The sequence below is a fragment of the Brienomyrus brachyistius genome, chromosome 7, assembly GCF_023856365.1.
Source record: "Brienomyrus brachyistius isolate T26 chromosome 7, BBRACH_0.4, whole genome shotgun sequence".
NCBI lineage: Eukaryota > Metazoa > Chordata > Actinopteri > Osteoglossiformes > Mormyridae > Brienomyrus > Brienomyrus brachyistius.
In genome coordinates this window covers 27,340,551-27,366,606 of record NC_064539.1, presented here as the reverse complement: position 1 = coordinate 27,366,606, position 26,056 = coordinate 27,340,551, and the positions used below count along the sequence as shown (strand labels likewise).

Genomic DNA, 26,056 nt, shown 5'->3' with positions numbered 1-26,056 from the left:
GATGACTGTAGACACTGCAGCAGCAACGGTCCTTGTAGACCTTTCCATGTTCAGTAGCAGACATGCTAGCTTGGTTTAATTTTAAAACTGTACTTGTTGGATGTACAGTTCTAATACGCCTGTGAAGGTTTGTTGTTGATAGATCCTGCTCAAAACGATAAAATTATCTTTAAAATTCTACATTCTGCCTTTGTGTTGTCTATGTTATTAAAATGCATTTAAATGCTACTTAGTCTGTGACATCATCTTGTTTTCTGCTGTTCCTGCACTCCTCTTGTCTCTCTGCTTGTAGACGTCTTTTAACCTAATGGCATGATTGATGTCGATCATCACAGTTGATTAGTTGCACGGCACGTACATCAACGCAGCATTCGGTCGGTGCCTGGTCACCAATCACTGTCTTACATTAATGGGAAAAAAAAGAGAGAGAAACTGTCTTTCAGACGAAAGCTGGCTGCTATCGTTCATGTAAAGGAACCAGCTCATACAGCCAACCTGTTTGTGACTGACACGCCACTAATGCCATCCACTATACAGTATATAGTGGTATTAATGTATGTGTGGCACGAGAAACAGAGTGGAGGAGAACATGGTGCCTGCAAGTTTCAGTCACCGGCCAGAAACGCTGATGATGTGTTCATTTTCCACAACTTGTCATTTAGTATAAGATTAATTCCAGTAAGAGATACTGAAAATGCTGCTGGCACAACTCTTCACGTAAATAAAAACCCAGTAAGTGTGAAAAACCCTGCTGTAACCTCACTAGTGAAACTAAAACCTTGACTTGGTTAGCTAATGACAAAAAGGAGTGATTAACAAGTTGACTTGCTTCAAAATGGCAGCTCAGAACGTACCGTTCTGCCCCCTGCAGGAGCACAGCATTTACAGGCACAGGCATTTACTGGTAGTGATTCTGACAACCTGCACCTGACCACCTTATAGAGCTACCAGAGGGGCTGATTGCTGTTCTTGCAGGAAAACCTGCTTTGCAAATAAAGTACATCACTTACCAAAATAAAATAAAGTGTAATTCATTAACTATTTCGCACTTTTACTGTATAGTGATGATGTCGTCATCACATCATCCTGATCTGACTGTGGCCACTTTGACTTCACTGTTAGTTACAGTAAGGGCACAGTTGAGATACTAGCAAGCAGTTGGTTGTGTAGTTTAGTTTGGTATTTAAATGTAGTGACAAGAAACCACCGTCTCAAAATGATCAGACCACTTAAGGTGTGCAAGAACTTAAAGCATTTCAGTGTACTGCATATTTGCTATTAATTTCCACAAGGACAAAACAGTTTGATATTTAAACTTTTATTTTGTGCAGAGAAACCAGCCCACAGCTATTAACTGTTGACATGGCAAAAACTCACGGCTGAGTGTAACACAGGGAGTAGAGAGGGGAAATTAACATACAAGGGGACTAGCAGAGGCCCAGTTCAGCACACAGGAGGAGAGGCCTTCTGCTGATCGTACAGTGTCCGTCGGAAAAAATGTCTAACATTTGGCACTTTCACGTGGGCAGGGTGTCAACACCAACACATACCTTGCTGGTCACAAAGAATGACATTAGTTTGAATTTCTGATGAGTAGAGATTTATAATCGTGATACATCACATTTTTACTCTTTTGACCCAGTTATTTCTATGCATCGAAAAATGTCAGTGAAATCAGAATATAAATAAACTGACATTCATGAAGCCCACAGATACATATGTTAAATATCACAATACATTAAAAATGGAAGCATTCTAATTTTGAAAATTAAATGGAAATTTGTTTAAAATGGTTAACTTCTAATTAACATTTTAAAATGGCAATAAAATATTGCTCTATATTTTCCTTGAAATAAATTTTACACTTATTTAGAAATGGGTGTGAAATTGACATAAGATCCAACTTAACATCAAGGTCTGTTATTAACTCTGTTTTCTTCTTTGGTGAATAACAAACCAGTCACAGTAATCAACTTCAAGAACAAGTAAAAATCTTAAACCCCTTTCAATTAAAATGTGCCAGTGCAATGAAATGTCTGGATAAAAATATAGTACAAAGTATTAGCATAAAGACAGTATTTGTGCTGAACACTGAATTTTCAAAGCCAGTGTGTCTGCATTTTATCAGGTATTTAATCAAAACCAGTTATTTTTGACATTTTCTTTTCACTTGACATTGTCTTTCCGAGTTTGTCACTTAATCCCCAAATAAGATATTTCTACATTTGGCTGGTAGGACCGCTTGACTGGTCTTTAAAAGCAAAGCTTGACACTGAAGTAAGCTCTGGAAAGAAAGAGAAATAAAACACTGATTCTAGCTTTTCGCAACCTTAGCACCCCAATTTGACACCTTATTCTGGCATGTGATGATTGACTCTAAACAACCAAATGCCCAATTGTATGCAGGCAGGGTATCCGGCCTGCTTTCTTACATCATCAGTAATCACACTGTGTTCTTTCAAAGGCAGATTGTCACGTAAGCTGAACTATACAATTCCCTATGCTGATTTACCGGCTATCGTCGATCGCCTGTGTTACCTGTGAGCCAATGAGTTTTTTATTAAACATACAAACATTGGAAACACCCAGTGTTCAACCCACCCCTGCCCCCTCCCACACCTACATCCTCCTGCCCACCATCCCACCCTGTCTTTCTTCACAAGTCAGAGTGACACTACAATTTGATGGCCAACAACAGTCAGAGTTTCTCCTAGGAAACAACAACAAAAAAAGTCACTCTCTATCTCTGTAGCCTATTGCTTTAAGACACTTGTAAAATAAATAAACTAATTTAACTAACTTTAACTGAAGAACATACCAACCCACAGTGCTCTTCTAGTCTGCCTGTGAAGACTGAGTATGCAAGCCGCTGTCTTGCTTCCCTTCCAACATGCGTGCGTGCACAGACATGCGCGCACACACACACACACACACACACGCACGCACGCACAAAGTCTAGGCAGGGTGGCATAATCAACATAACCACAGCTCGTCTTCCTGTAGAACCTCTCTTTTTGAGCCCTCCAATGTCGAACTTGGGAGCTATATTGCAGTTTCTGTGATGTGTGTGATTAGTAGAGTCAACACTCACAGAAAAGCCAGCCAATAAGATGTCATCAGTCATGTGATAGACCCCTGAGCAGTTTCATCATCTAAACAAAGGATTAATTCTCCTTTAACATCCTTACACGTTGCTGTGGATTGCTTTCACCCACCTGTCAAAAAGAATGACATCACTACCCCAATAATGGCTGTGCTTATGGGTCTACCTACGGTAGCAAGAGATGATCAAATAACCAAGCTGTTACTGACTGAGACTGGTCCACTCAGGGAATCACAATGGTAGATAGAAACAGGTTGAGATGTTTATCACAACACTACAAAATACTTCTACTATCACTAGGCATGCATGTTGACTCCAACGTGAGGAAAAGTCCTTTGTTTGCATTCCCATCTTTGTACTTTAAACATTCTTGTTTGTGCGTCTGCTTTGTGACGAGGTCTCAGCTTTGTTCCAAGCAGGCTGTCAGACTCGGGGTGAGTACTTGGGGTTTCTTGGCACCTCGGTGAAGGACTTAAGCTCGTAGGGGATCCCCGCGTCCACCTCAATGGATTTTCGGGAGAATAGCAGCCGGATATCATCGTGCAAATAGATTTTTCCAGATTTTGAGCTCTGGAATCTGTAAAGAGCAGATTGGAGTTTGGGTTCATGGGATTTATAACTACTGAAGTAGGAAAAACCTTGAGTTTGACCCGTTCTATGGTTTTCATGCTTGAGTGTATTGAGCAACAACAAAAAGGAAAAGCTATGTAGCTTATTTTTCTATCCACAGCGATTAATTTGTTGAAATAAGGGTACTAAATCAAACATGTGGTCACATTCAGCCTCTCAAACTTCATATCGATGACAGTTTTGTCGTTCACAGACAACCATGAGGTTTCAAAGATTACCTGAGGTGTATTAAGTAGCAGAGAATTTTCTTCCTTTCTGCGGTTCCTTCCTCCGACTGGACTGTTGGTTTCTCCCCTTCCTCCACGGGAACCAGGAAGATGCGATGACGCAGGAAGGTCACGTGATTGACAGGCATGTCATCACAATTGTATGTTACTAAGAACATCTTCACCACAGTTTTGTTGGGGTTGAATAAGGTCTTGAAAAGGAAGAGAAGGTAAAATGGTTGTTTATTATGCTTCCAGAGGCATTGGGTGACAAATAATTCACGTATATCAAATCATGAGAGAGGAAGAGAGAGAGAGACAGAACTGACCACTTGGATGGTCCCTGCTTTGGGTACGCTGTATCCCTTCTTCCCAAGAGTCTCTAGGTAAATAACTCCCTGAAACAGAAATTTGACCTTTGACCTTTTCATGTTTTCACTGGCCAGCTCAATTCTTAATGAGTGTTAGACTTCATAATCGCAGATGACCAGTTGTACTGTGTGTTCACTACTTTGACGCATTAATGGAGCTCCAGAGAAGCTGCGTTTGCCATGTCCCAATGGCAGGTGTTGACTAGTAATCCTAGAGCAATTTTGATTGGCCACGATAACATGCTTCATTGCCAAGTGCTGCACGTCTGGAAAAAGCATTACCAGAAAGGGTGATGGGGCGCTCTGCTCTGAAATGTCATAGTAGGTGACCTGAACCGGGAGGGTGGCATGTTGGGGGCAGTAGGAGCCACTAGCACCGATCTCCGCTGTGAAGCCCTCAATTTGGCCCGACGGGGAGAAGCGCCCCTTCAGGATTGACTCCTGTGGAGTGGCACAGATTTACAATGAACACAACCATTGTCTGTCAGTATTATTAATCATGGTAGTTGTTATTTAAATTTAAGTTTTGTTCAGTAATATTATTTTTGCACTGATGGCACCAAGTTCAAATAATAACGATCTTATAAAAAGGTCAAATAAGTTATTATTATTTGAACCAGAAATAATGCAGCCACATGACATATTTGGTATCAGTAGTTGCACCTCGAAACTTCCCAGCAGGGAGCGACTGATAGATGCTGCAGGCCAAGGAGAGTGACCAGCGCGGGATCTCTCCCCCCTCCATCGGCTACGGAGCTGATGCCTGCGGGGACAGATGGGCGGTCAGGCAGGGAGAGAATTTAAAAGGAAAGAAAAAGGAAGATCGAACTGAGCTATAAACTCTGCACAATGATGCCTGCCACAGAAAAGTAGATAATGGACAAGTGCCAAATGTACGGTTTTATTCTATGTGTCTTGTTTAATACTGTCAAAGCATATCTTTATGTAATTTTGGGATATCAAAAACGATCTAGGCAACATGCAAACATGGAAAGTATCCTAAAATAACCAAACTCACGATTTCAGTCTAAGTCCACTTTTCAGTCTTCGGGCTCCTCGGGGGCAGTCAGGAGTGACACCCTGAAAAACGCACTTTCTTTATGGCCACATCCCATTAAACATCTCTACACATTTGATTTATTTAGCCCCCCGTACGTGATCGCATCAGTCATATTTATTTTTGAATAATTTTACATAAATGAAACAATAAAAATAAGACTTGGGCCCCTTCCAAAGCCCTCCGGTGGTCCGTCCCACTGCCATCGCCTAAATCCCTGTAGGGTGTCACTGGGGGCTCAGCCGCTGAGGCCAGAAGCCTGATCGCAGCCTTTTCTCTTTTGGCTGCCTGGGTACACTCTGCCTGTGCCCCCGTTTCTGAGTATTTATATAAAAATACACCCCCTCTGTCAGTACTGGAAAGAGGCCCACGCTGTGGGCTTTCCTGGAACAGAATATATGTACACATACTATAGCATAGTGCCAGGGATTTATGCTGAGATGTGGACACAAAGGCACAGTGAATGATCTTTATTTTAAGCCTGTTCTGCATGTTCAGCTGTAAAAAGAGCATGATTCTCTCCATATGAAACATCATTGGCTAAACTGCATCTGTTAGAAAAGACTCTGTGGTCTGATGCTAGCAGACACTGAGCCCTATCCTATCTGGATGCAACCGTCTCAGCGATTTAGTGTCACTTGGGCTACGCAGACTGAGCCCACTCGGTTAGGATGACATCACCCTTTGCCTACGGGACAGAACAGACGGGAGGTAGTATGCGGTGATGTCACTCACTTTGGGCCACTCGCGGGCGGCAGGCAGGAGGTGATTCCAGAAGGGGGCGGCCTTGGCGTCAGTGCTGCGGCACGATCCCAGGCCAAGGCCTGGGCCCAGTGATGTCAGGCGGCTCCTCTTGGAGGTGGATGGGCCTTCATCCTCGGAGCAGGACTCCCCCGTGTCGCTGGGGGACAGGAGTCTCCGCTTAGCTGGGCAGGCCCCAAGCGGGGGGCACCCTGGGCCAGGGAGTGGCGTCCGTGCGCCACTCGGGGTTTTGTCTGGAGAAGCTGGACTGTTGTGCACTGATGAGGAAGATCCACCACCCACTGTCCTGTCTGAACAGCCCTCCAGAGAACTGGATGCTGAGTCCATTTCTGATTTCGCTGTCCCTCCATTGTGGAAGCCGTCTGTGCTGCTGCCTCCCAGTGAAAAGCCAGTCCTGGGGTGGGGGGTCTGGGAAATGGTGCCACTGAGCTCAAATGGGTGATCAGCTTGGGACTGGTTTTTAGGGGAGCCGGGGGTCTCTGTACTGGGCACTAACTGGTTGTGATTCTGCTGGGTGGAAACACAGGCCCGAGGGGGTGTGATGGTGGCTTGGGTAGGGGGGCTCATCTGGAGAAGGTTCGGGCAGCATAAGGCCTGACCTTCTAGTGTATCTACAGGCAGCTGATATTCCTGCACAAGCTCAGCATGTGGGCCGTCTTCCCAGGAATCCTCCAGGTGCAGCCGCTTGGGCTCCGAGAGTGGCTCCTCCGAGCTCCTCTTCCCGCCTGCCCTCGCTAGCCTCTGCCCCTCAGGAAGCTCCGAGAAACCCCCCAGCTGGGAGAAGATCGACAGCTGGTAGGCCTTCTGCAACTTGATCTCCTCCTCCCCGAAAGGCCTGACAAGCCTAGGAGCAGGCCTGGAGTCCAAGGCCAGGGCATGAGCCCGAGAGGCTGGCAGGCCTCCCTGCTGCACCGGCGGCTCCACAGGAACCTCCTTACGCGCAATTTCAACATGTATGTGTCGCATGATTCCGGTCTATTTCGAACCACTTTTCTGGTTTGTGTTCTAGGTCAAGTAAAACTAGGAATTTAAAGTGCAAGTAAAAACACAGGAGAACATTCAAGGGAGCGGCCCGCTTATCTTGTCAACACGACGGCGAGGCTTTCCTACAGGAGGCTGAGCAGCGGCTGACCTGAAGGAGAGGAGGGACAGCGTGATAACAAAGGCCGCCGTCAGTGATCGAAAATCCACACAACAAAGCTGGCAAAACAGTCATACAGGTCCCAAAAACACCCAAATACAGGCGTTACACGTAATAATAACCTTATCATAGACAAAGAAAGCAGAAAAAAAACACCCCCCACAAGCTAAAGGAAACTGAAGACAAAAAGATGAGCGATTCCCTGGAATCTATATGTATTTAAAACCCAAGATTCATGCATCCCAGTCTGACCTTGTGTATCTTACAGGGCAATAGAATATGCATTAACAGTATAGGCAGATCCCCCTGGTCATTTTCTTGGTGTATATTCCTGTTGGTTTTTAATATTAATCTTCATGAATGTATCAATGGGACATGAATAAAAGTGCAGCTTTCGCTTATATTATTTTTCAGTTTAAGGTGCAGGTTTGCCTACAGTCACGTTCTTATTCAGCATGTAAGAATATACTGTATATTATAATAAATCAGTTTGGAAATCTGTAAAGTCACTAATGATATTACCGAAATGCTCAACCAATTAAACAGTAAAATTAAATTCTACCTGTTATTGTGGCAGACGGACCAGTTACAAGTACACATACATCTGATGTGTGGCCTGCATGTCTCATAGCTTCTCGCTCAGTCCCAGATCCGCGTCTGAATCTTACCGCTCCATTCCTGGACTCCGCTGCCTGATTGGATCCCCTCCCTCCCTTCTTCTCCTGTTTCTGCGGTCTCTCCATCCTCACAGCAGCGGCTTCCAGCAGCGTGGCAGGGTAATGCGCTACCTGTATAAGCACACGGACACCCACACAGACACAATGTAAAATGGGACGCAATAAAGCCATGTGTGAATTATGAGCAGGCAGGAATGGGGGCCTTACCAAAACGCAGGATGTCAGTGGGGAGGCAGATTTGCAGAGACACAGGAAGTGGCCCCCCACACACGCTTGCCCCACCCGGGCTGCATCAGGACACGCCCCCTCTGGAAATGTGGGTGTGAGCTGCGAGGCTCCCACTTCATTCTGTCACCAGCATGCCCTCAAGAGAAGGGATCCTGCGAAGGACCAGACACCCATGATGTAATGGTGACATCACTACACAGTATGTCTGCATCACATCATCCCACTCGTCTCCCTTCAGGCGAGACACCGAAGACAATCTGCCATCTCACAACAAAAACCAGGTCTACGGTTAAGGAAACAGGAACAAGGATCTGCTTTCCGAGCCGTGCATATTACGCATTTCTGTTTTACAGTGTTGCCTGCAGGCTAACTTGTCAAATGTCTCTGGGGCCTGCTAACTCTAGGCAGTGTAAAATGTTTGAGCAATCCACCATTCGTTACAGACTCCACTGTCACTCTGCCCAATCGGAGGTGTTTCCTAGGGGGCGGTGTGTTGCTCAGCAGGTTATGGGATCGGTGCCCGTGTCCGGAAGGTCGCAGATTCAGATTCTGTAACCGGGAGCGTAATAATATCACCGTGGGGTCTTTCAGCAAAGCTGTGAAGCCCCACCGCTGCAGTGTCGCTGGATACTGGCTGACCGTACACCTCCTCTCACCTGCAGGGACATGCGTGTCGGTATCGCACATAAAAACCAATACGGGATATGCAAAAGCTAGAAATAGCCTGGCCAATGTGTATCTATAAAATGTATGTGAATAGCCAGCGTGTACCGACTGCAGATATGTCACACTGCCAAGTATATGCGTTTGAGAAAGTACAGAGAATTCGTATGTCTAAAGTGCAAAACATTTTGTGAAAGAATTCTGAGTGAGACGATATACAAACATGTCATTCCCCAAAGATGAGCTTACAGGCTAATATACTTTCCTCCCTCTGCCACACTGAACTTCCTCTGGCAGGCACCAAGTTCTAGAACAAGCACAGAGACACATCGGCTGGTTTGGGAAGCGGTCTCACGCGCACACACACACACACAGACACAAACATGCGGGCACACACGCACACACACACACACAAACACGCGCGCACACACACACAGACACAAACATGCATGCTCACATGCACACACAGACACAAACACGCGCGCACACACACAGACACAAACACGCGGGCACACACGCACACACACACACACAAACACGCGCGCACACACACACAGACACAAACATGCATGCTCACATGCACACACACACACACAAACACGCGCGCACACACACACAGACACAAACATGCATGCTCACATGCACACACAGACACAAACACGCGCGCACACACACAGACACAAACACGCGGGCACACACGCACACACACACACACAAACACGCGCGCACACACACACACACACACACACAAACACGCGCGCACACACACACAGACACAAACATGCATGCTCACATGCACACACAGACACAAACACGCGGGCACACACACACACACGCGCACACACACAGACACAAACACGCGTGCTCACATGCACACACAGACACAAACACGCGTGCACACACAGACACAAACACGCGCGCACACACACACACACACACACACACACACACACACACACAGACACAAACACGCGCGCACACACACACCCACACACACAGACACACACACACAGACACACACACGCGCGCACACACACACACACACACACACACACACAGACACAAACACGCGCGCGCACGCACACACACACACACACACACACACAGACACAAACACGCGCGCACACACACACACACAGACACAAACACGCGCGCACACACCCACACACACAGACACAAACACACACACACACAGACACAAACACACAGACACACACACACACACACACACACACACACACACACACACACACGCGCGCACACACACGCGCGCACAGACACGCGCGCACAGACACGCGCGCACAGACACGCGCGCACAGACACGCGCGCACACAGACACAAACACGCGCGCTCACATGCACACACAGCAGCTCACAGGATGAGAGCCCCTACTTCAAATCCCTTCCGGCCCCATTTACAGGACGCTTGAGGTATTTTAACTATGACTATTTTAACAGAACAACAACAACAACATTCTCCTCCAGAAAGTTAGGGTTTATAGGGAACTGGGTAGAATGGTGACCAATGAGGGATGGATATGAAACTGCGAATGTGTTCCTTCAGCATCAGGCGATTGTACAGAGGATAAAGTACCATTTCAACATGCAGTTTTTTTTGTTCTGTTCTCCCCTCCCCCACTAGCCCTACCAACCACATTGCGGGGGGCTGGAAGTGGGCAGGACGAGCCACAGAATGACTTGTGTACTGCCTTCCCGCTGGTCCAGCATGCAAAGCACCCTCACACCCAGTGCTACCTAAGACGTCATCACATATGGACATGCACCGCTGACGGCCATATTGGTTCCTGAGCGGTCCTGACACAACTGGGGGGGGGGGGGGAAATCGCCAGACTCAACAGGCACCACACATGGTGCAAGCAGCTCCTGGAAGACGCCTCCTGAGACTCTCCTGTTCCAGCCTGCCCTGCGCGGATTCAGAATCTACTACGTGCACATTCTGCCATGGCGGATTATTGTATTTGGGTGGGATTTTCACTATGGAAAAGTTGATTCCAAAATAAAACCTAAAGATAATGTCCAATACATGTTTTAGAGGCACAGAAAATAACAACGGATAACAGGGAGCTGACCCAAACAAAAGGAGATCGTCCCAGCAGTTAAAACATTAAGCTGACCAGCAGAAAGCCTACAGGTGGAATGCTGGAATGGTGAACGCAGGCACAGGTAGACCAGTTAAATCAGGCAGATTAATGCATACAGTCCTGGCTTTGCACTGCGCACACACACACACACACACACACACACACACACACACACACATGCCATAAAAAAGGAGTAATTAAATTCAGTTGGGTGTCAAGCTGCTGAATAATGCAAAAACTAAAAAATGTCATTTTGAAATATGCCACTGCACTCTACATATATAGTTAAAGGGTCAATAAAACCACACACCACTAATAAGAAAAAAAATGAACATATATTAGCAATAGAAAACAATATAAAAAGCATTGTTTCCATTTGGGAGAGTTGAGGCAGCAAAGCTGCTCGTTTAAAATTACCTAATTTCAAAAGGTTATGGCCAGAGCAAGAACAGGATATCACCTCATTTTGAGCAAAGCAAGTATTTTTATCTGCAAGTCATGGTCTTTGACAAGAGCGATAGGGGCAATATTACCACAAGGCTCATGTGTCATTAGCTACTGACAGCAGCATGGCTGTTTTTCCTGAGAAGCACGGCTTTCTGCTCTAATTTAAACCTCTCCCAGAAGGGCTGGGGTGACTGGCTGCACTCAACTGGTTTTTTACAGGCAGCCAAAACGGATAGTTTGGTACTGAGCCTGAGATCGGGGAAGTCAGATTACAAGCAAGCATATTTACTGCATGTGACACAGTGACACAGTCATTCTCTGCACGTGTGGCCTTGTGAATCTGCAATGTGCAGAACACAGGGGTCACGCTCTGGCTGAAAATAAGCTCAGGCCACCGAAAAGGTTACTGAAAAGCCTTTCCAGAAGTTATCTGGGACAGCATTAAGATAGATTCATGTGTCGTAACAATATACTGTCCTAGAGTGAGCGCAGAAACAATGGATACTGAATAACCATTTCAGGAGGGGCTAGATCGAATGCATATCATTCCTCATAGCTGTGGAACGAGATCTCTACTACTTAGGCTTTGACCTATAGAGGGTCCTAAGACCACACTTCCATCACCCGACGTAAACTTACAGGGCAGGAAACCTATTAGCAAAGCAACAAAGCAGCTCAGACAACGGCAAAAACCGCAACTTCACACGTGAACGGTGCAGGGGAAGTTACTCTGAAAAGTAATCTATTACAGGTCAGGTCCACAAAGCACAAATCCAAGCCGAGGTTTTGTTTCAACCAACCAGTTGAGTATAAAGAGAGTCACAGAGTACTTCGCTGGTTGGTTGAAACAAAACCTTAGTCTGGATTAGTACTTTCTAGACTTGAACTTCCCACTTCTGACTGTAATGGATTACTTTTGCGAGTAACTTCCCAAACAGTGCGTATGAATGGCGTACAGATTTTAGTTTTCCATCCATGAACGGGTTGTCTAACAACTTTGCTTAAAACATGGCCATATTGCCCATTATACAAGCACTGGGTCAAACTCAAAAAGGATTCTAAACACAAAATTTGCAATGGATTTTTGATTAGGCACTCATTTAAAAAGTCTGAGATTCAAGGACTGGTTACTAATTCATAAGTTCATAATTTGACCATTTTCTAATTACACAAATACATCAAGAATCACAGCTAAGCACATATCAGATAATGTAGCTTACTCATACAAGGATAATTAATGTCACCATGACAACAAAAATGTCACAGAAGGATATGTCATTCATGATAATCTAAACTAAATCTTGGGTTAAATGCCACGGTATATTTGGGCATAACAGTCACTCTGGTAGTTTAGTCTTTCTTACTGGACTGTCTTGTTCTCACCACGATGTCCTGACTGCCCTTTGCTAGGAGCAGATCTATGGGATCTATCAAAACCAGAGGTAATATGCAGTTTAAATGTATTTATGGAGCAGCCATGACAATGCCACCACACGAGGCCCTATAACCCAAGGCTGCAGTTTAAAAAAGGCCATCAGTACCACATCCATCAGCTATTTTCGACGAGGAGATGAAGGCTATTCATTTGCGAGGTTGGAACCAAGGCCGTTGAGGAACTGAGAACGGGTCAGAGCTGTTCTGGGAACTGCCAGATCATTTCGGATCGCTTTCTTTATGAATGTGCAATATTCTTGAGTCAGAAGATTGAGTCACAAAAAAAAAAATAAAAATTCAGTATAGGTGACCTATATAAGGACAGAAATGTAGCCCTGCATTATATCTTCTGTTCACAAGGAAAAAAGATGACGCTGTAGAGGGTGCTCACAGATTCAGCATTTCTCACCAACTTTTGTGACTCCCCCCTTCCTCCAGCCCCCCCCCCCCACAAAATGACAGCCACTCTGCCTTTTCAGGAGTCGTTTCACCGGGATTATGCTACAGAGAACACAACATGAATGCCTCACCTTCCCAGGAAGAGCAAGAAGCAAAACAAAGCTAAGTGGAGGCCCCACTGATCAGGCTGATTTCATGTATAGCTTTTGCTTTAGTTATAGTTTGGTTCAGTTCCATTCCGTGGCTGGGCTGAGTCTTAAGTGAACCATCCAGATGCCTGGCTTGCTCTAAAGTAGACTGCAATTTCCTGGAAGAAATGGCGCAGACAACACATCCTCTCAGAGGGCACGACTGAAGTGTATTCAAAGGGCTAGACCCATTTTTAGTTTAGTGGCTGTTTTGCTATTCTGGTATGTCCAGCTCACTCTCTCCGATTCACACACTCAGCTAAGCTCTTGTTTCTCTGTTCCTTCAGTACCCTGAATACAATGAGTCTAGTTCACAGAGGCAGCTTCATACTCCCTGGTTCACTCAGCTGCTCTCTCTCTCCCCCTCTCTCTCCCTCTCTCTCTCTCTCCCTCTCTCTCCCTCTCTCTCCCTCTCTCTCCCTCTCTCCCCTGCAGTTTAACCATGAGGCTGATTTCCCACCAGCTGATAAAGGCAGGCCTGCCCTGTCAGCACAGAAAGCACATAAGGAAGAAGGGGTTGAGCAGCAGCACCATCTGATTGGCCACGGAACAGCAGGGGGGTGGGGGTTGAAGGCCCATCATGAATGCCCTGATAGGTGGGAAGTGTAGCTGTGAGGAAGCTGGGGGGGGGGGAGGAGAGGCTCCACCCACCTGCTCAGCTTGTTTTTTTTGGAAAGCAGCAGAGAGCTGGGTTTCGAAACATTGCCAAGGCCTGGGGAGTGAGATATAAATGTAGACGATCAAGCCTATAATTGGCCTCTTACCGCCACTGCCTACCCCCTTAACAAAGCTGCCTAACAGGCACACTCATTAATGGCAAGTACAGTTTTGACTCAGGACTCCATCAGAGTAAATATACTTAAACCCAATGATGTTTCCCCTGTCCGCTTAAATGCCCCAGCCCCCACCTTATAAAATTTGTTTCCAAATGGGAAACAAATCCAGGAAAATAAAATAAGTGGCAAACAAGTGAAAAAAAGCACCGGAATAAAGGGGACATTTTTCTATAAAGATTTCTTTACACTTTTCTAGTGGAGGGCTGCCATAAGAGTAGATCGAATCTTAATAATAATTACAACCACAACGAGCTTATTATGAAACCATAACCGAACAATATCACATTAAAAAGACACAGATGCACCCATTAGCCAAGTCCCAAAAACGGTCAGTGCATTGTTGATGCAGCTAACGGCAATAAGTCAAGTTAAAAAGTCGCCCAGCCACTGTGGTTCCACGTAAGGAAAGACTGTAATTACTTGGATGAGTTTATCCACTAATAGTTCCAGATTATTCCGACTGCGAATCATTAGAGAGGCACAGATGAAGCATTCTTTAGTCCTCAGCCAACGCAGGAATACAAGAGCAGAAGAATGTTCATCTTTCCTTTACTCAGCTAGAAAGTGCCAACTCATTTAAGACCTCGCAGTTTCTTACAATATGGAGATTTGCGAATGAGACACCCGGTTTTCACCTTCAGTTTCTCTCCTCTGTATATTCTGTCGGAGTTACTGTGTTGCCGTCTTGTGTTTTCTTAGCGCTCACATTTACACACACCAAAGCACTTGCTTTACACCACATTCAGGCAAGGGATCATTTACTGTGATATATTGTCATGTCAGTCACTTTGATGTTAGGGTGGGATACAATTTGATGTGATAGCAGTACTAGTTTCTGTTGGTCCGAGTTGGACCTGCATACAGAAAAACATATGAAAACATCCCTAAGTCACAATACTAAACAGTGACACACAGAATCCTCTACATTCACCCATAGAAAAATCACCTCATTCACATGAAAAGGCCTTTTTCACTGGAGGAATTCATACAGGAACTTTCTTAGCAATAATGGCAGACAATGACTGCCAGTTTATTCAGCTGGAATGTCCATTTTTTTTCACCCCTAGCCGAGTGTGTCACTGAAAGCCTCAAGCTTAAACTAAACTGTGATAAACCATGTGTGGCTTTTAACACAACAGATTCCATGGTGGTGTTTTTAATGTTACAACTGAGATTATATACATCTATAAAACTTAAAGCATGAACTAATAAAGCTGCTAAAAATATAAAAAAATGCACCCCCCAGAAGGCCAATATTGCTACCCATTATACTAGAATAGAATAAAATAGAATAGCTACTTTTATTGTCATTCAGAACATACACCAGTTAGTGCACATCACAACGAAATTACGTTGCATTGACTCACCATCAGCCTAGCAGAGTGCATTAATACTAAAAATAATATAAATATATTAACTGCAGTTTAGCAGCAAAAACCAGTGTTTCAGATATAGTAAACTCATGTTTACTTTATAATTTAAAAGTGTAAATGAATAAAATGCATAGTTTGTATACAGCAAATTACTACCAATGCTGTTTTTACGTTATTTACTTAAAAATAACAAAGGCAACAACATGATGGCAGGAAAAGCAAAAAAAAAATTGCACACTGTCTGTACTTCTCTGTCAGCTAGCACTTCGACCCTTGCCATTATATAAAATAAATAAATGAAAAAATAAAATAAAAAAGAGCAAAACTTGTTTCAGCAGGAACGTCATTGTCAGGGTGAACAAGAGTATGAACCCCCCCCCCCCCCCCCCAAAACAAAGATGCAGCTAAGAGTGGGCCCCTCTCAATGCTAATCCATGTGTGAAAGCTATTGCTGGGAGCAGTTGTGTATACCCAGTAGGCAGTGTGTATTGTAAGTGTGGGGTGTGTGTGTGGATGTGGAAGCGCAGTGCCTGAGAATGCACGCAGACACAGCTGTGGCGAAAACTGCACGACACACATACCACATTCGCAGGGAATTTTAAACAGCGTTCCTCATTTACATTCATTTATATCGCAAATTTTTCATGTTAGTGCGCATACCGGTAAAAAGGACATGAAACAATCGCATATTAAAAGAACACAAATAGTACACGACAATGTTAAAGGTTATAAATCACACATCCGCTGAATAGATTAATTTCACAAAATGCGTTATACACAGATGGTACACATGGATGCAATGAGAAAATGTGCCAAGGTCATTAGGAATAAATATTTTTGTTGAATCAGCTCATTCTTTTTTAACTTAAAGCCATAATGATGGGTGAGCATTTGAAATACGATAAAAAGGAATGCTATTCTCTTTTTCAGGAAGAACAAGCGCTCTTCAGTAATGTGTCGTGGCAAGCAAAGGAAGACAGCCGTTACCTAACAGATCATTTGTCATTATTCTTTACGCAGTCTGACCTGCGGAGTGTTCCCAAACTGAACCTAGGCAGAAATTTTCTAGAAGTCTAATTTCCTACATCGCTGATCACAAAAAGTAAGAAAAGGCTGAATTCATCTACATGGGACATACTGGGACATGCTCACAAACCCCGATTTCTAGGAAAACCAATTGCACTGGGCCAGCTTCCAAGGGCTCTTTTGTGTAGGCCAGATTAAATACCATCATCTCCAACTGAATGTGTATGGCAAGACGGGGGGGGGGGGGGGGGGGGGGGGGGGGCAGGAGGGGGGCTAAGACTCTCACCATAGCTTTGGAAGAGTGTGTGAGAAAGGAGGGTGGGGGGATCGGCATCATTATTACAAAAACTGCAGGACTGCAGTGCACGTTGCAGAATGCAGTGTGCTTCCTGACTAGCCTATTCATGGGAATCTCGCTTTTGGATTATTCCCTTCTGTCCTGTGCAGGGGTTAACACTGTGCCATGCAAACGAAGTTACTGGAAACATGTGGTTCTCATATTCACATGATATTTCCTATGAATTATTGGAACCTCATACATCAGAGAACATGGCAGAACAGCTCACTAAAAGCTAATTAAAATTCAAAACAGAGCACGACTCCAGACTATTAAAATATATAAGACTGCATAAAACACTATGAAATGTGGAAATGAAGCCATGAGAGAAAGCATTAAGCAGGCTAAGAACATTCCGTCGCTTGATATTCACGAGAGGTCTGGCTGTGACTCAAGTGTCGGACTTGCTTAGTTCCCTCAGCAGAGACGCTTGATTTGCAAAGAGTAACTGGCAGCTAGCTAGAACTAAATTGAAGAGGAATGCAAGTGGAAATGGAATGTTTGGTGAAAAGATTCAACAGGAACTGACACAGAAAAAGTGGGATTGTAGCAAGAATAAGCCTTATGGTTCATATCTCCACCACACCGTTCTCCAGCACAGGGTCTTGCGGAGGAAGCCTGGAGCCCATCCCAGGCAGCACAGGAACACGCTGGAGGGGAAGCCAGTCCATTGGAAGTCAAACAAATGCGTTCACCATATCCCACCACGCAAACAGCAATTAAGAGACCAATTCAGTCAACCATGTGTCTTTAGCCTGTAGGTGAAAACTTGAGTGTGCAGAGGAAACCTGTCCAACATGGAGAGTATAAGTAACAGCCACATGCAAAGAAGCGATGGGCAACACTGCTATTCACAGTCATTAAATGACGATGATAATTAATAATAATTACGATAATAATACATTTTCTGTAAAATTCAGGGTTGCGGGGGTCTGGAGTTTATGGGCAGGAGCTATGAGTGCAAGGCAGGGAAAACCCGGGGTGAGGTACCAACCCATCACCGGGGGATATCCACATGCCATTCATAACTATGGGCAATCTGGTAAACTCAATTAACCTCAGCACGTTTTTGGACTGTGGTGGGGAAACCGGAGAACCCAGAGGAAACCCCATGACAACACAGGGAGAACATGCAAACTCCACACACACGGGGCCATGGCAAAGACTCAAACCCTGGACCAAGAGGTGTGAGACAACAGTGTCATTAAATAATAAAAAAGAAAGAAAGAAAGAAAGAAGAAATAGAAAGAAGAAAAGGTTGTGTTTATTCAGTATAGTGCATTTCTCACACTAAAGGATGCTTTACAATACATACAATCCAACACATATACAAACACACACATAACACACACACACACCACAAAAACAGGTTAGCCTTACAAACTGAAAAGATATGTTTTTAATTGAAGTCTAAAACTTGAAATAGACTGATCATCTTGCAGACACTGTGCCAGAGCTACAACACTAAATGGCCAGCCGACCACTGAAGATACCCAAACCTATAAACTGAACAACTTTAATGAGCATTGAGGATAAAGGGTAGCAACAATTTCAAAGAGCTAAAACAAATCCATCCATCACCCATCCCTACAGCCGTACCTCCATCCGTACCTCCATCCATCTTACCCATTACATGGTCACGGTGCTAAAATAAACTGCAAAATGAAACATCTGCAGAACATCTGGGGAGCAGAACATCTGGGGAGCACCCTCGTGCCCTATACTGGACCCACCCACCCAGGGATACAAAACAGAGTAAATTTACTCTTATTACTAGTGATGGGAACGACTGCCTATACTGAGTATAAGTCAAGACTGAGACTTTTTTGGGGGGTCGAGACCGAACAAAGACTGAGACTTTGGGAGTGTCACATCCAAGTGAAGACCAAGACCAGAAAAATTCAAGTCCATTTTCGAGACCATGATTTTAGTTATACTTACTTTATTTACTTTCGTCATCACCCCTGCTAATAATTAAAAGCAAAGCTGCATTATTAAAGCATGACAGTCCTTTGATCTCAAAACATTACTATTTAATCACAAATACCCAACACTAAACCAATGCTGACCTGATCAAAAATTCATGTGAGCCACTCAGAGTAGAACCTATGCAAAAAGCCGTATGTATAAGTTCTACGACAGTGAGTTTTTAATGGTTATACTATCCGTTTATTCGAAATGTAAAACAATATAACTAGAGCAAACTGTTTTGTTCGCTCAAGCGTACAACTTCCCTATCCATAATATGTTTTGTCATTTTTTCTCATCTGTTTACCTTATTCTATGTAAGCGTCTTTGAGATCTTGAATAGCACCATATCAAGAAAATGTATTATTACCATTTCATGTTGACTTTTGCTTTCTACAGTCAGAATACTTTCTCTGTGTATATGCACTGCCTTGACACCTCTCTCTGCGTCCTGCCTTCAGTATCCCTCTTTTTCGCAAAGCAAGATATTGTCCTTAGATTTGTGCTATGTCTGAGTATGCCTGCAGTTTTTTTTCTATCAATGGAGCCCGATATAAGGCTGACAATGTAATGAAACAGCAAACTAGTCAAAAAGCTCATATAAAACAGCACACAATCAGCAGTTAATGCTTGCTTAACTCGCTAGAGCTTCTGGAGAGAACTAACCACGTGAGACCAAAACGGTGACCACACTTGTTCCGATTCTAACAGCATCCATTGGACTGAACAGTTTAGAGCTTGCTGTATAGCAGAGTGTGTTTGCGTGTTAGAAAGTCACTTTTGTGATTCACGTAGCCAAATCAAATAATGACTGACACTGATTTCTATGGCATCACTGCACTCAAGAATTGCCTTTTCAAAAATAAATAACTTCAGTACCCAGTCAATACAATGAAGGTGAAAAGTAGATTAATTATTTCATTTTATTGCATGTATTTTATTGAGATGTATTGTTATTTATTGTTATATTGTTATTTCGCGCAGAGTATGAGAAATGCAAAACTTTATCACTTATCTAAAATTGCAAGTCTGAATCTTAGCCCAGCGCTCTTTAAATCTGGTGCTCGATTCCAAATCCAGGACATGTCTTTAGTTCTCCTATGTAGTCAGTTTAATAGTTAATGATTCTGATTGGCCAAAAAGGCATCACCCCTGACTCACAGGTAAAGCAAGGCTGGAAAATCAGCAATGCTCGGCCAGTGGGGAACTCTGATTTTAATAGTCTTGCCACAGACCCTTTAGTCTGAGACTGGTTCAAAACTATGTAGATATTCTTTCAATTCCGAGACGTTTTAATGTGTTTTTAGGAAAAAAATGTATTAATCATGCGGTTAAAAAAAAAAAAAAAAACAAAATGAAACCAATAACCACTAACTGCAAACTGTATAGCCTTGTCAGAGTTTATCGGAGAACACGCAGCTAGTGTGTCACAATGGCGTGTGTGGGGGCTAATGTGACGTCTTTAGTTGAATGTTCACATTGAATAAATTAATTTACTTTGCAAGTCATTCTGAGACTCTGATTTTCCTTCATATCCTTCATAGTTTTTTGCCAGTATGGACGTGAAATAGGTCTTAAATTGCATTCGTAATGGTCTTAAAAGGTCTTAAATTTAACTTGTTGAAACCTGCAGAAACCCTGCAATAAAAAGAAAATATCCGCTTGTCCTCTTGTGACTCACTGCTCATTATTGTGATGCCCCGTAACTTATACTTCTGTATTCAAACATGTCTTGAGTGAATTTAAAAGGATAAGTTACTCTTTGTAAATTTTACTTTCAATACATAAGCACTTTTAAAAACAGGTTCTTTTTACTCGAGCAGTATTACACTGGATGACATTTACTTTCATTTATTTACTTTTATTTTATTAAATTTTTTCAGCACTGCCCCAACCCCACCCTCTACGATCCTTGTCCAGGATGAACAATTAGAAAATGGAAAGATGCATGACAAAATTTTCCATACAAGTGGTAAGCTACTTATCAGAGATCCAGATCGGTCACACTGACACTGCACTGAATTGTCAGGAAGTCGTCACTAAGTGCAACACAAAACAAACTGAAATAGCTGTTAAAACCAAGGCATCTGCTGGAGTTGTTTCATGTCTTGTTTTAGCGTGTGCATGGTTACCGATTCATATTTTCTGCTCATTACCAGCAGATAATGACAAACTCAGGCCGGATCTTTTTTTAGTCCCCCTCCCCCAAAAAAAAGGGAAATACTTCTGCAAATTCCACTATATACCTCAGAATTTGCAGCCAGATTCTCTGATTTTTAAAGAGTTAGCATTTAAAGCTCACTGTTTTTCTAATGATATGTACAAGCGCAGTGCAAAGTTAGCTATTACTACCCTGGTAAACTATTTCACATGTTAAAACTGGTTTGAAATGTTTAAATTTTCTGCCGTGTCCCTCTGAGTGGGAATAATTATACTACCAGAGGGAACTATCTATGGCATCTTCCATAATGTTTCTGGAACATACCTCAAATAACTGTGCTCTGTCAGGCGACTATTTCAAAATAGTATTTTGACATTAGTGCAGTAAGATCTTCCTGATATGAATGAATCAGTGAGTAAAATTCAGGGCAAAATTCAACGTGGCTGTTCAATGGATTGTACAGCAAACCATATTTCCATGCATCCCCCAACTGTTTTCCAACTAAAGTTCATGGCGAACCTGTGATACACCATTATGGTTATGAGGTATGTAGCTTTGTTTCAAATAGCCGTAGTTGTGAATTTCTGTGAAAGTCATGAGTCATGATAGATGCGTCTCTGAAGTCTGCTACCAGAGATCTGATCAGTGATGCTGTTATGAAAACCTAGATGAGTCATGACATTTGGACATTTGGTCATACTCACGTGACTTAAATTTATGAGAAACAAAGAATTAGCAATAATACAACACTGACTGTGCAATGCTTTTCTTGAAAAGAGCCAAGCCCAGTATTAAAGCACTGGGGAAAATGGACACAGTCAAATATTCATCAAGGCATCACCTTCCTTAGTCCTGTACTGTAAGTTTCACTTGTAGCTACTCTGCGACCATACAGTCGATGACAAAGGTTCACATACAACTAGGCTAAAGACTTTCAAAATCAATAGTCGACAATCCCATACACATTGTGTATTAGGTACCTAGTTTATTTCCATAAAAGGCAATGTTAAAATAATACGAGAGACTATTTCAGCCTTTATTTACTATATACTTACTATACTTTACTATATAGATTTTCAGTGGATCAAAAATTTACACACACTTTGTTAGTAATTTGGTGGCATTGCATTTTAATTTCTTAATTTGAATCAAATGCTTAGGATAGCCTTCCAGAAGCTTCTCACAATACACTGCTAGAATGTTCCCCCATTCTTCCTGAGAGAACTGGTGTAAAGTCAGACAGGATTGTGGGCCTCCTTGCTCAGACATGCTTTTTCAGTTCAGTCCGCAAATTTTCAATGGTATTCAGGTCAGGACTTTGTTACAGCCACTAATACTTTCAGTTCATTTTATTTAAGCTATTTTATTATTACTTTTGAAGGTGTGTTTAGCATCATTGTTCTTCTGGAAGATTAAGCTGCAACCAAGTTTCAGCTGTGGTTGCTATCTTGAGGTGTTGCTTCAGAATTCCTAGACAGCCCTCAATTTCAATTTTTTTTTTCCTCATGATGTTATCTAAGTTCACCAGCCCCTTTACCAGACACATGATACTGTGGAAGATGGTGTTCTCCATTTTCAACATCGTTCCACCATATAGCATAGATACAGCAAAACAGATAAATTCCTGGTTCATTTCACCAGAGAACACCCTCAGTGGGGTAGGTCTTTGTCCTGGTGACTGCCTGCAAACTTCAGCCTGGCTTTTGTGTGTCAGTATAGGGATATTTGCATCTCAGCCTTTCAGACTATGGTGATGAAGATGTAGATAGAAGTGGAAGATGTAGATAGTTTGGCACCTGATGCCTCCAATTTCTTGGTCAGTTCCTTCTCAAAAATTTGCCAATCAGAGACTTCTAAGGCATTATATCGATTTCTGAAATCTTCCTCAATGTTTTAAGAGACATTCAACTCATTACCTGCAAAATTCTACTAAAAATTTGATATAGTGAAAAAAAGCTGAAATAAATCTGTATCTTAGCTACATAAGCACTACCTGTATCTTAGCGCTACCTTTCATGAAAATGAAGTAGAAACCCTGTTTGACTTCACACAGGAAATGTATTGAAACAAGACATACAAAGTTGTGAAGTACTGGGTTTAGAAGTTTAGCACAGGTGCCACTTTAGGCCTCCGCTGTACATATCTATTGTAAATGTGCAAGTAAAGCCTTGGTATTTCAAGCAGTAAAATAATCACTTTCAGGTGGTTTGTGCATTGAGCAGATTCACACAACTTTAACTTGTATGCTTAAATCACTTGAGAAAACCCTCTGTAATATACTTTGACTTAAAAAATCCATCATGTAACATCTTATCCTGGTCAGGGTAGCAAGCTAACATCAAAAAGCACCACTCCGACTTCAGCAGAAGTAGTTACGAAGACATGACGATAATACAACAGAGAGATCCTACACAATTTGATTGACCGACATTTTGCATACACAAATCACCAATTCCTAGAAAACAGCTTTACGAGGTCAATAAAATAAAGGACACTTGAGCACTATATAAAAATCTGAGACTATGAGACTATTTAATAATTGCATGCAAACAGCTTTTTTTAAATTGAAGTCAACAATATGGGGGGAAAATTTTCCTTTTATGCTGAGGAATAGCAACAGGGTGCCTTGGTGACTCACCCCCCCCCCCACAACACTGGGGGCTTGAGTCTCACCTCTGCCCTTTGTGTGCGGAGAGTTTCTTTATGAGGGGCCCTTCTGCAGTCCAAAGGCATGTAGTGAGGTTGACCAGAGTCTCCAAAATGCCCATTGTATATATAATTTCATATGTGTATGGGTCCTGCAAAGGACTAACAACCCATAAGAGGTGTACCCCACCCTTGTGCTCTGGCTCAATCAAAAAATCACAAGGCACACACAATCACACATCTCAAGCCAGGCAAAGACAACAATTCACCTAACTTTACATATTTGGACTATTGGAGGAAATCCAGTCATGCAGTGAGAGAGCATGAAACATGGGGAGAACACTGGGTATTGAGGCTTAAAGTACATAAAATTGACAACAGCTATTAGATATGGTAATTAATAACTTATAAACTAGGCACCTGGTAATTCTAATTTAAGATTTCACTGATTTTGATCAAGCACTTTGAGTATGATACAACAGTACATTCATGCATTGTCATGTAATAACCCTACATGGCTGAAGCCAGGGTAACCTACGGCATCTATAAATGTACATTTTAAATCATTTGAACATATTTAATTCTTAGCATAAAAGCCTAGGTCGATTAGACATATATTGTGAATAAGTTCATTTTAATCAATCAGTTGGAAGACAGAGTATGAATGGGTTTTAAATGCCCCTGTCAAGGGCGTAGATTTGGATGGACGACAGGGACATGCCCCTACCAGTATTGTGTGAGTGAGTTTAGGGGGGCGGCGGGACAGATTTGGTCCCTACCACTGTTAAAACTAATCTCACGCCCTTGGCCCATATAGACACTAATGGACACTGTAATTCTGCAATTTCACATTTCCTTTTCTGCATAACTACACAACCAAAATATGGTAAATGATCACGCATCCACTGTAATGTGCAAGGCAGTCAATGCCGGTAAGAGTTCAGTAGAAAAACCATACAACTGTATTATGAATGAATGTGAATTATTAATCCTGTATTACTAATCAATGCATCAATTCATTGGTTTAATAATAACTTCTTTAAATGGTTTTCTTATAAATTCAAATAAATTCTAAATTTTGATAAAAAAGTGTACTTGGCTACAAGACAACCATCACTTATAACAACTAAAAGTGTAGTCTCAAAAGTGTATACCAAAATGATTACACACGCTCAAAGACAAAACGTTACCAAATCAAGCCCTTTATCCCTCGACAGCAGCCTTACATTTTAACACAAAATATTAGAGCAAAAGACGTGCCAACAAAACGATGCGAGGCAATAATGCAACAATGCAATTCAGTGAAATAATAGACAAAATGCAATGGGATTTCTGGACAATAAAAGCACAGAAACGCCCCCCTGCAAAGGGTTTACACGGCAGCCAGCCACCGATAATGACATGCAGTCTGTCATTCCTGTCTCAACAACTGTGTGATGGAGATAGCATATCCTGCACTGTTTCGCCCTCACTTTTAGGTTACGCCAGCACAGGACCCAGTGTTCAAACACAATTAGATTATTGAAATATGAAGGAGTCATATTTTTCTTGATCTTTGCCTTCGCGTCAAACATAGCAACAGACCGGAACATTTGACGACAGGACAATAAAGTGTATGCCATTAAGAAAGATATATTCAGCCTGGATAGTACCGTTGCCTATATTATAACGACACACAATTACCAAATCAGGAAAAACGTGGTGCATTGTTTCACACGCCAGGGTTTAAGCTTTGTACTTACCTAAATATCTATTTAAAAAGGAGTGAGGCAACGACAGGGTTAAGATAACATTCCCCAGTCACTGAAGAAACACCTCTCGGCGTGTTGTCTTTTTTTCAACCAGCGAACGATTCACGCCTTTTTCTATCTGAATCAGCTGTAAACTGTAATTATGAGAACTAGACATAAAACCACTGGGAGCTACTTATCAAAAGAAAGGAGCTACGCAGACTTAAGGCTATTTCCTCGTACGCGTGTCTCGTCCCTTCCGTCTAGACCTTTCCGAGCTGCTCTTCTCTTCTGCTACGTCCTTATTCAGCCCTGAACCCGCATACAGCCGTTTCCTCAGCGCCACCACCCCCAAAACTCAACACTAACCCTTTAAAAAGCAGCCCTTCCGGGTGTACGCTGAAGAGATGGGAGGACTTAACAAAGAAATCCGTTGAACGATTGGTTGCGGCTCCTTTTACTGCCCAATCAGATATCAGAAATAGTGGTCATTTTAATATATTTGCGTATTCCTAAATGTATTGGCTACAGCTGGGATGCCTTTATGCTGACGTCATAGTCTATGACACGCC

General features: G+C 42.9%; 1 protein-coding gene across 2 annotated transcripts; it reads right to left on the bottom strand.

Annotated features, from left to right (window-relative positions):
- Positions 1-1,302: 1,302 nt before the first annotated feature.
- On the bottom strand, positions 1,303-25,841 carry LOC125746476 (protein FAM214B-like). 2 transcript variants are annotated; one of them, XM_049020486.1, is made up of 10 exons: positions 25,497-25,841; positions 8,155-8,327; positions 7,939-8,058; positions 6,103-7,261; positions 5,329-5,390; positions 4,974-5,073; positions 4,593-4,751; positions 4,269-4,337; positions 3,952-4,151; positions 1,303-3,680 (listed from the first exon to the last, which is right to left on the bottom strand). In XM_049020486.1, the coding sequence occupies exons 4-10, from the start codon at positions 7,093-7,095 to the stop codon at positions 3,527-3,529; spliced, it is 1,737 nt and encodes a 578-aa protein (XP_048876443.1). In that variant the 5' UTR covers positions 7,096-7,261; positions 7,939-8,058; positions 8,155-8,327; positions 25,497-25,841; the 3' UTR covers positions 1,303-3,526. The 2 variants fall into 2 exon arrangements, with proteins under 2 accessions (XP_048876443.1, XP_048876444.1); XM_049020487.1 differs by lacking the exon at positions 25,497-25,841 and adding an exon at positions 13,351-13,777.
- Positions 25,842-26,056: the final 215 nt, after the last annotated feature.

Excerpts from the sequence above, each read along its gene's own strand:
- LOC125746476 (XM_049020486.1), bottom strand. The coding sequence starts at position 7,095 with ATGCGACACATACATGTTGAAATTGCGCGTAAGGAGGTTCCTGTGGAG. Across the intron at positions 5,391-6,102 it reads CCGCCCGCGAGTGGCCCAAA|GGTGTCACTCCTGACTGCCC; the intron begins GTGAGTGACATC and ends TGCGTTTTTCAG. Across the intron at positions 4,752-4,973 it reads CCCTGCTGGGAAGTTTCGAG|GAGTCAATCCTGAAGGGGCG; the intron begins GTGCAACTACTG and ends GCCACTCCACAG.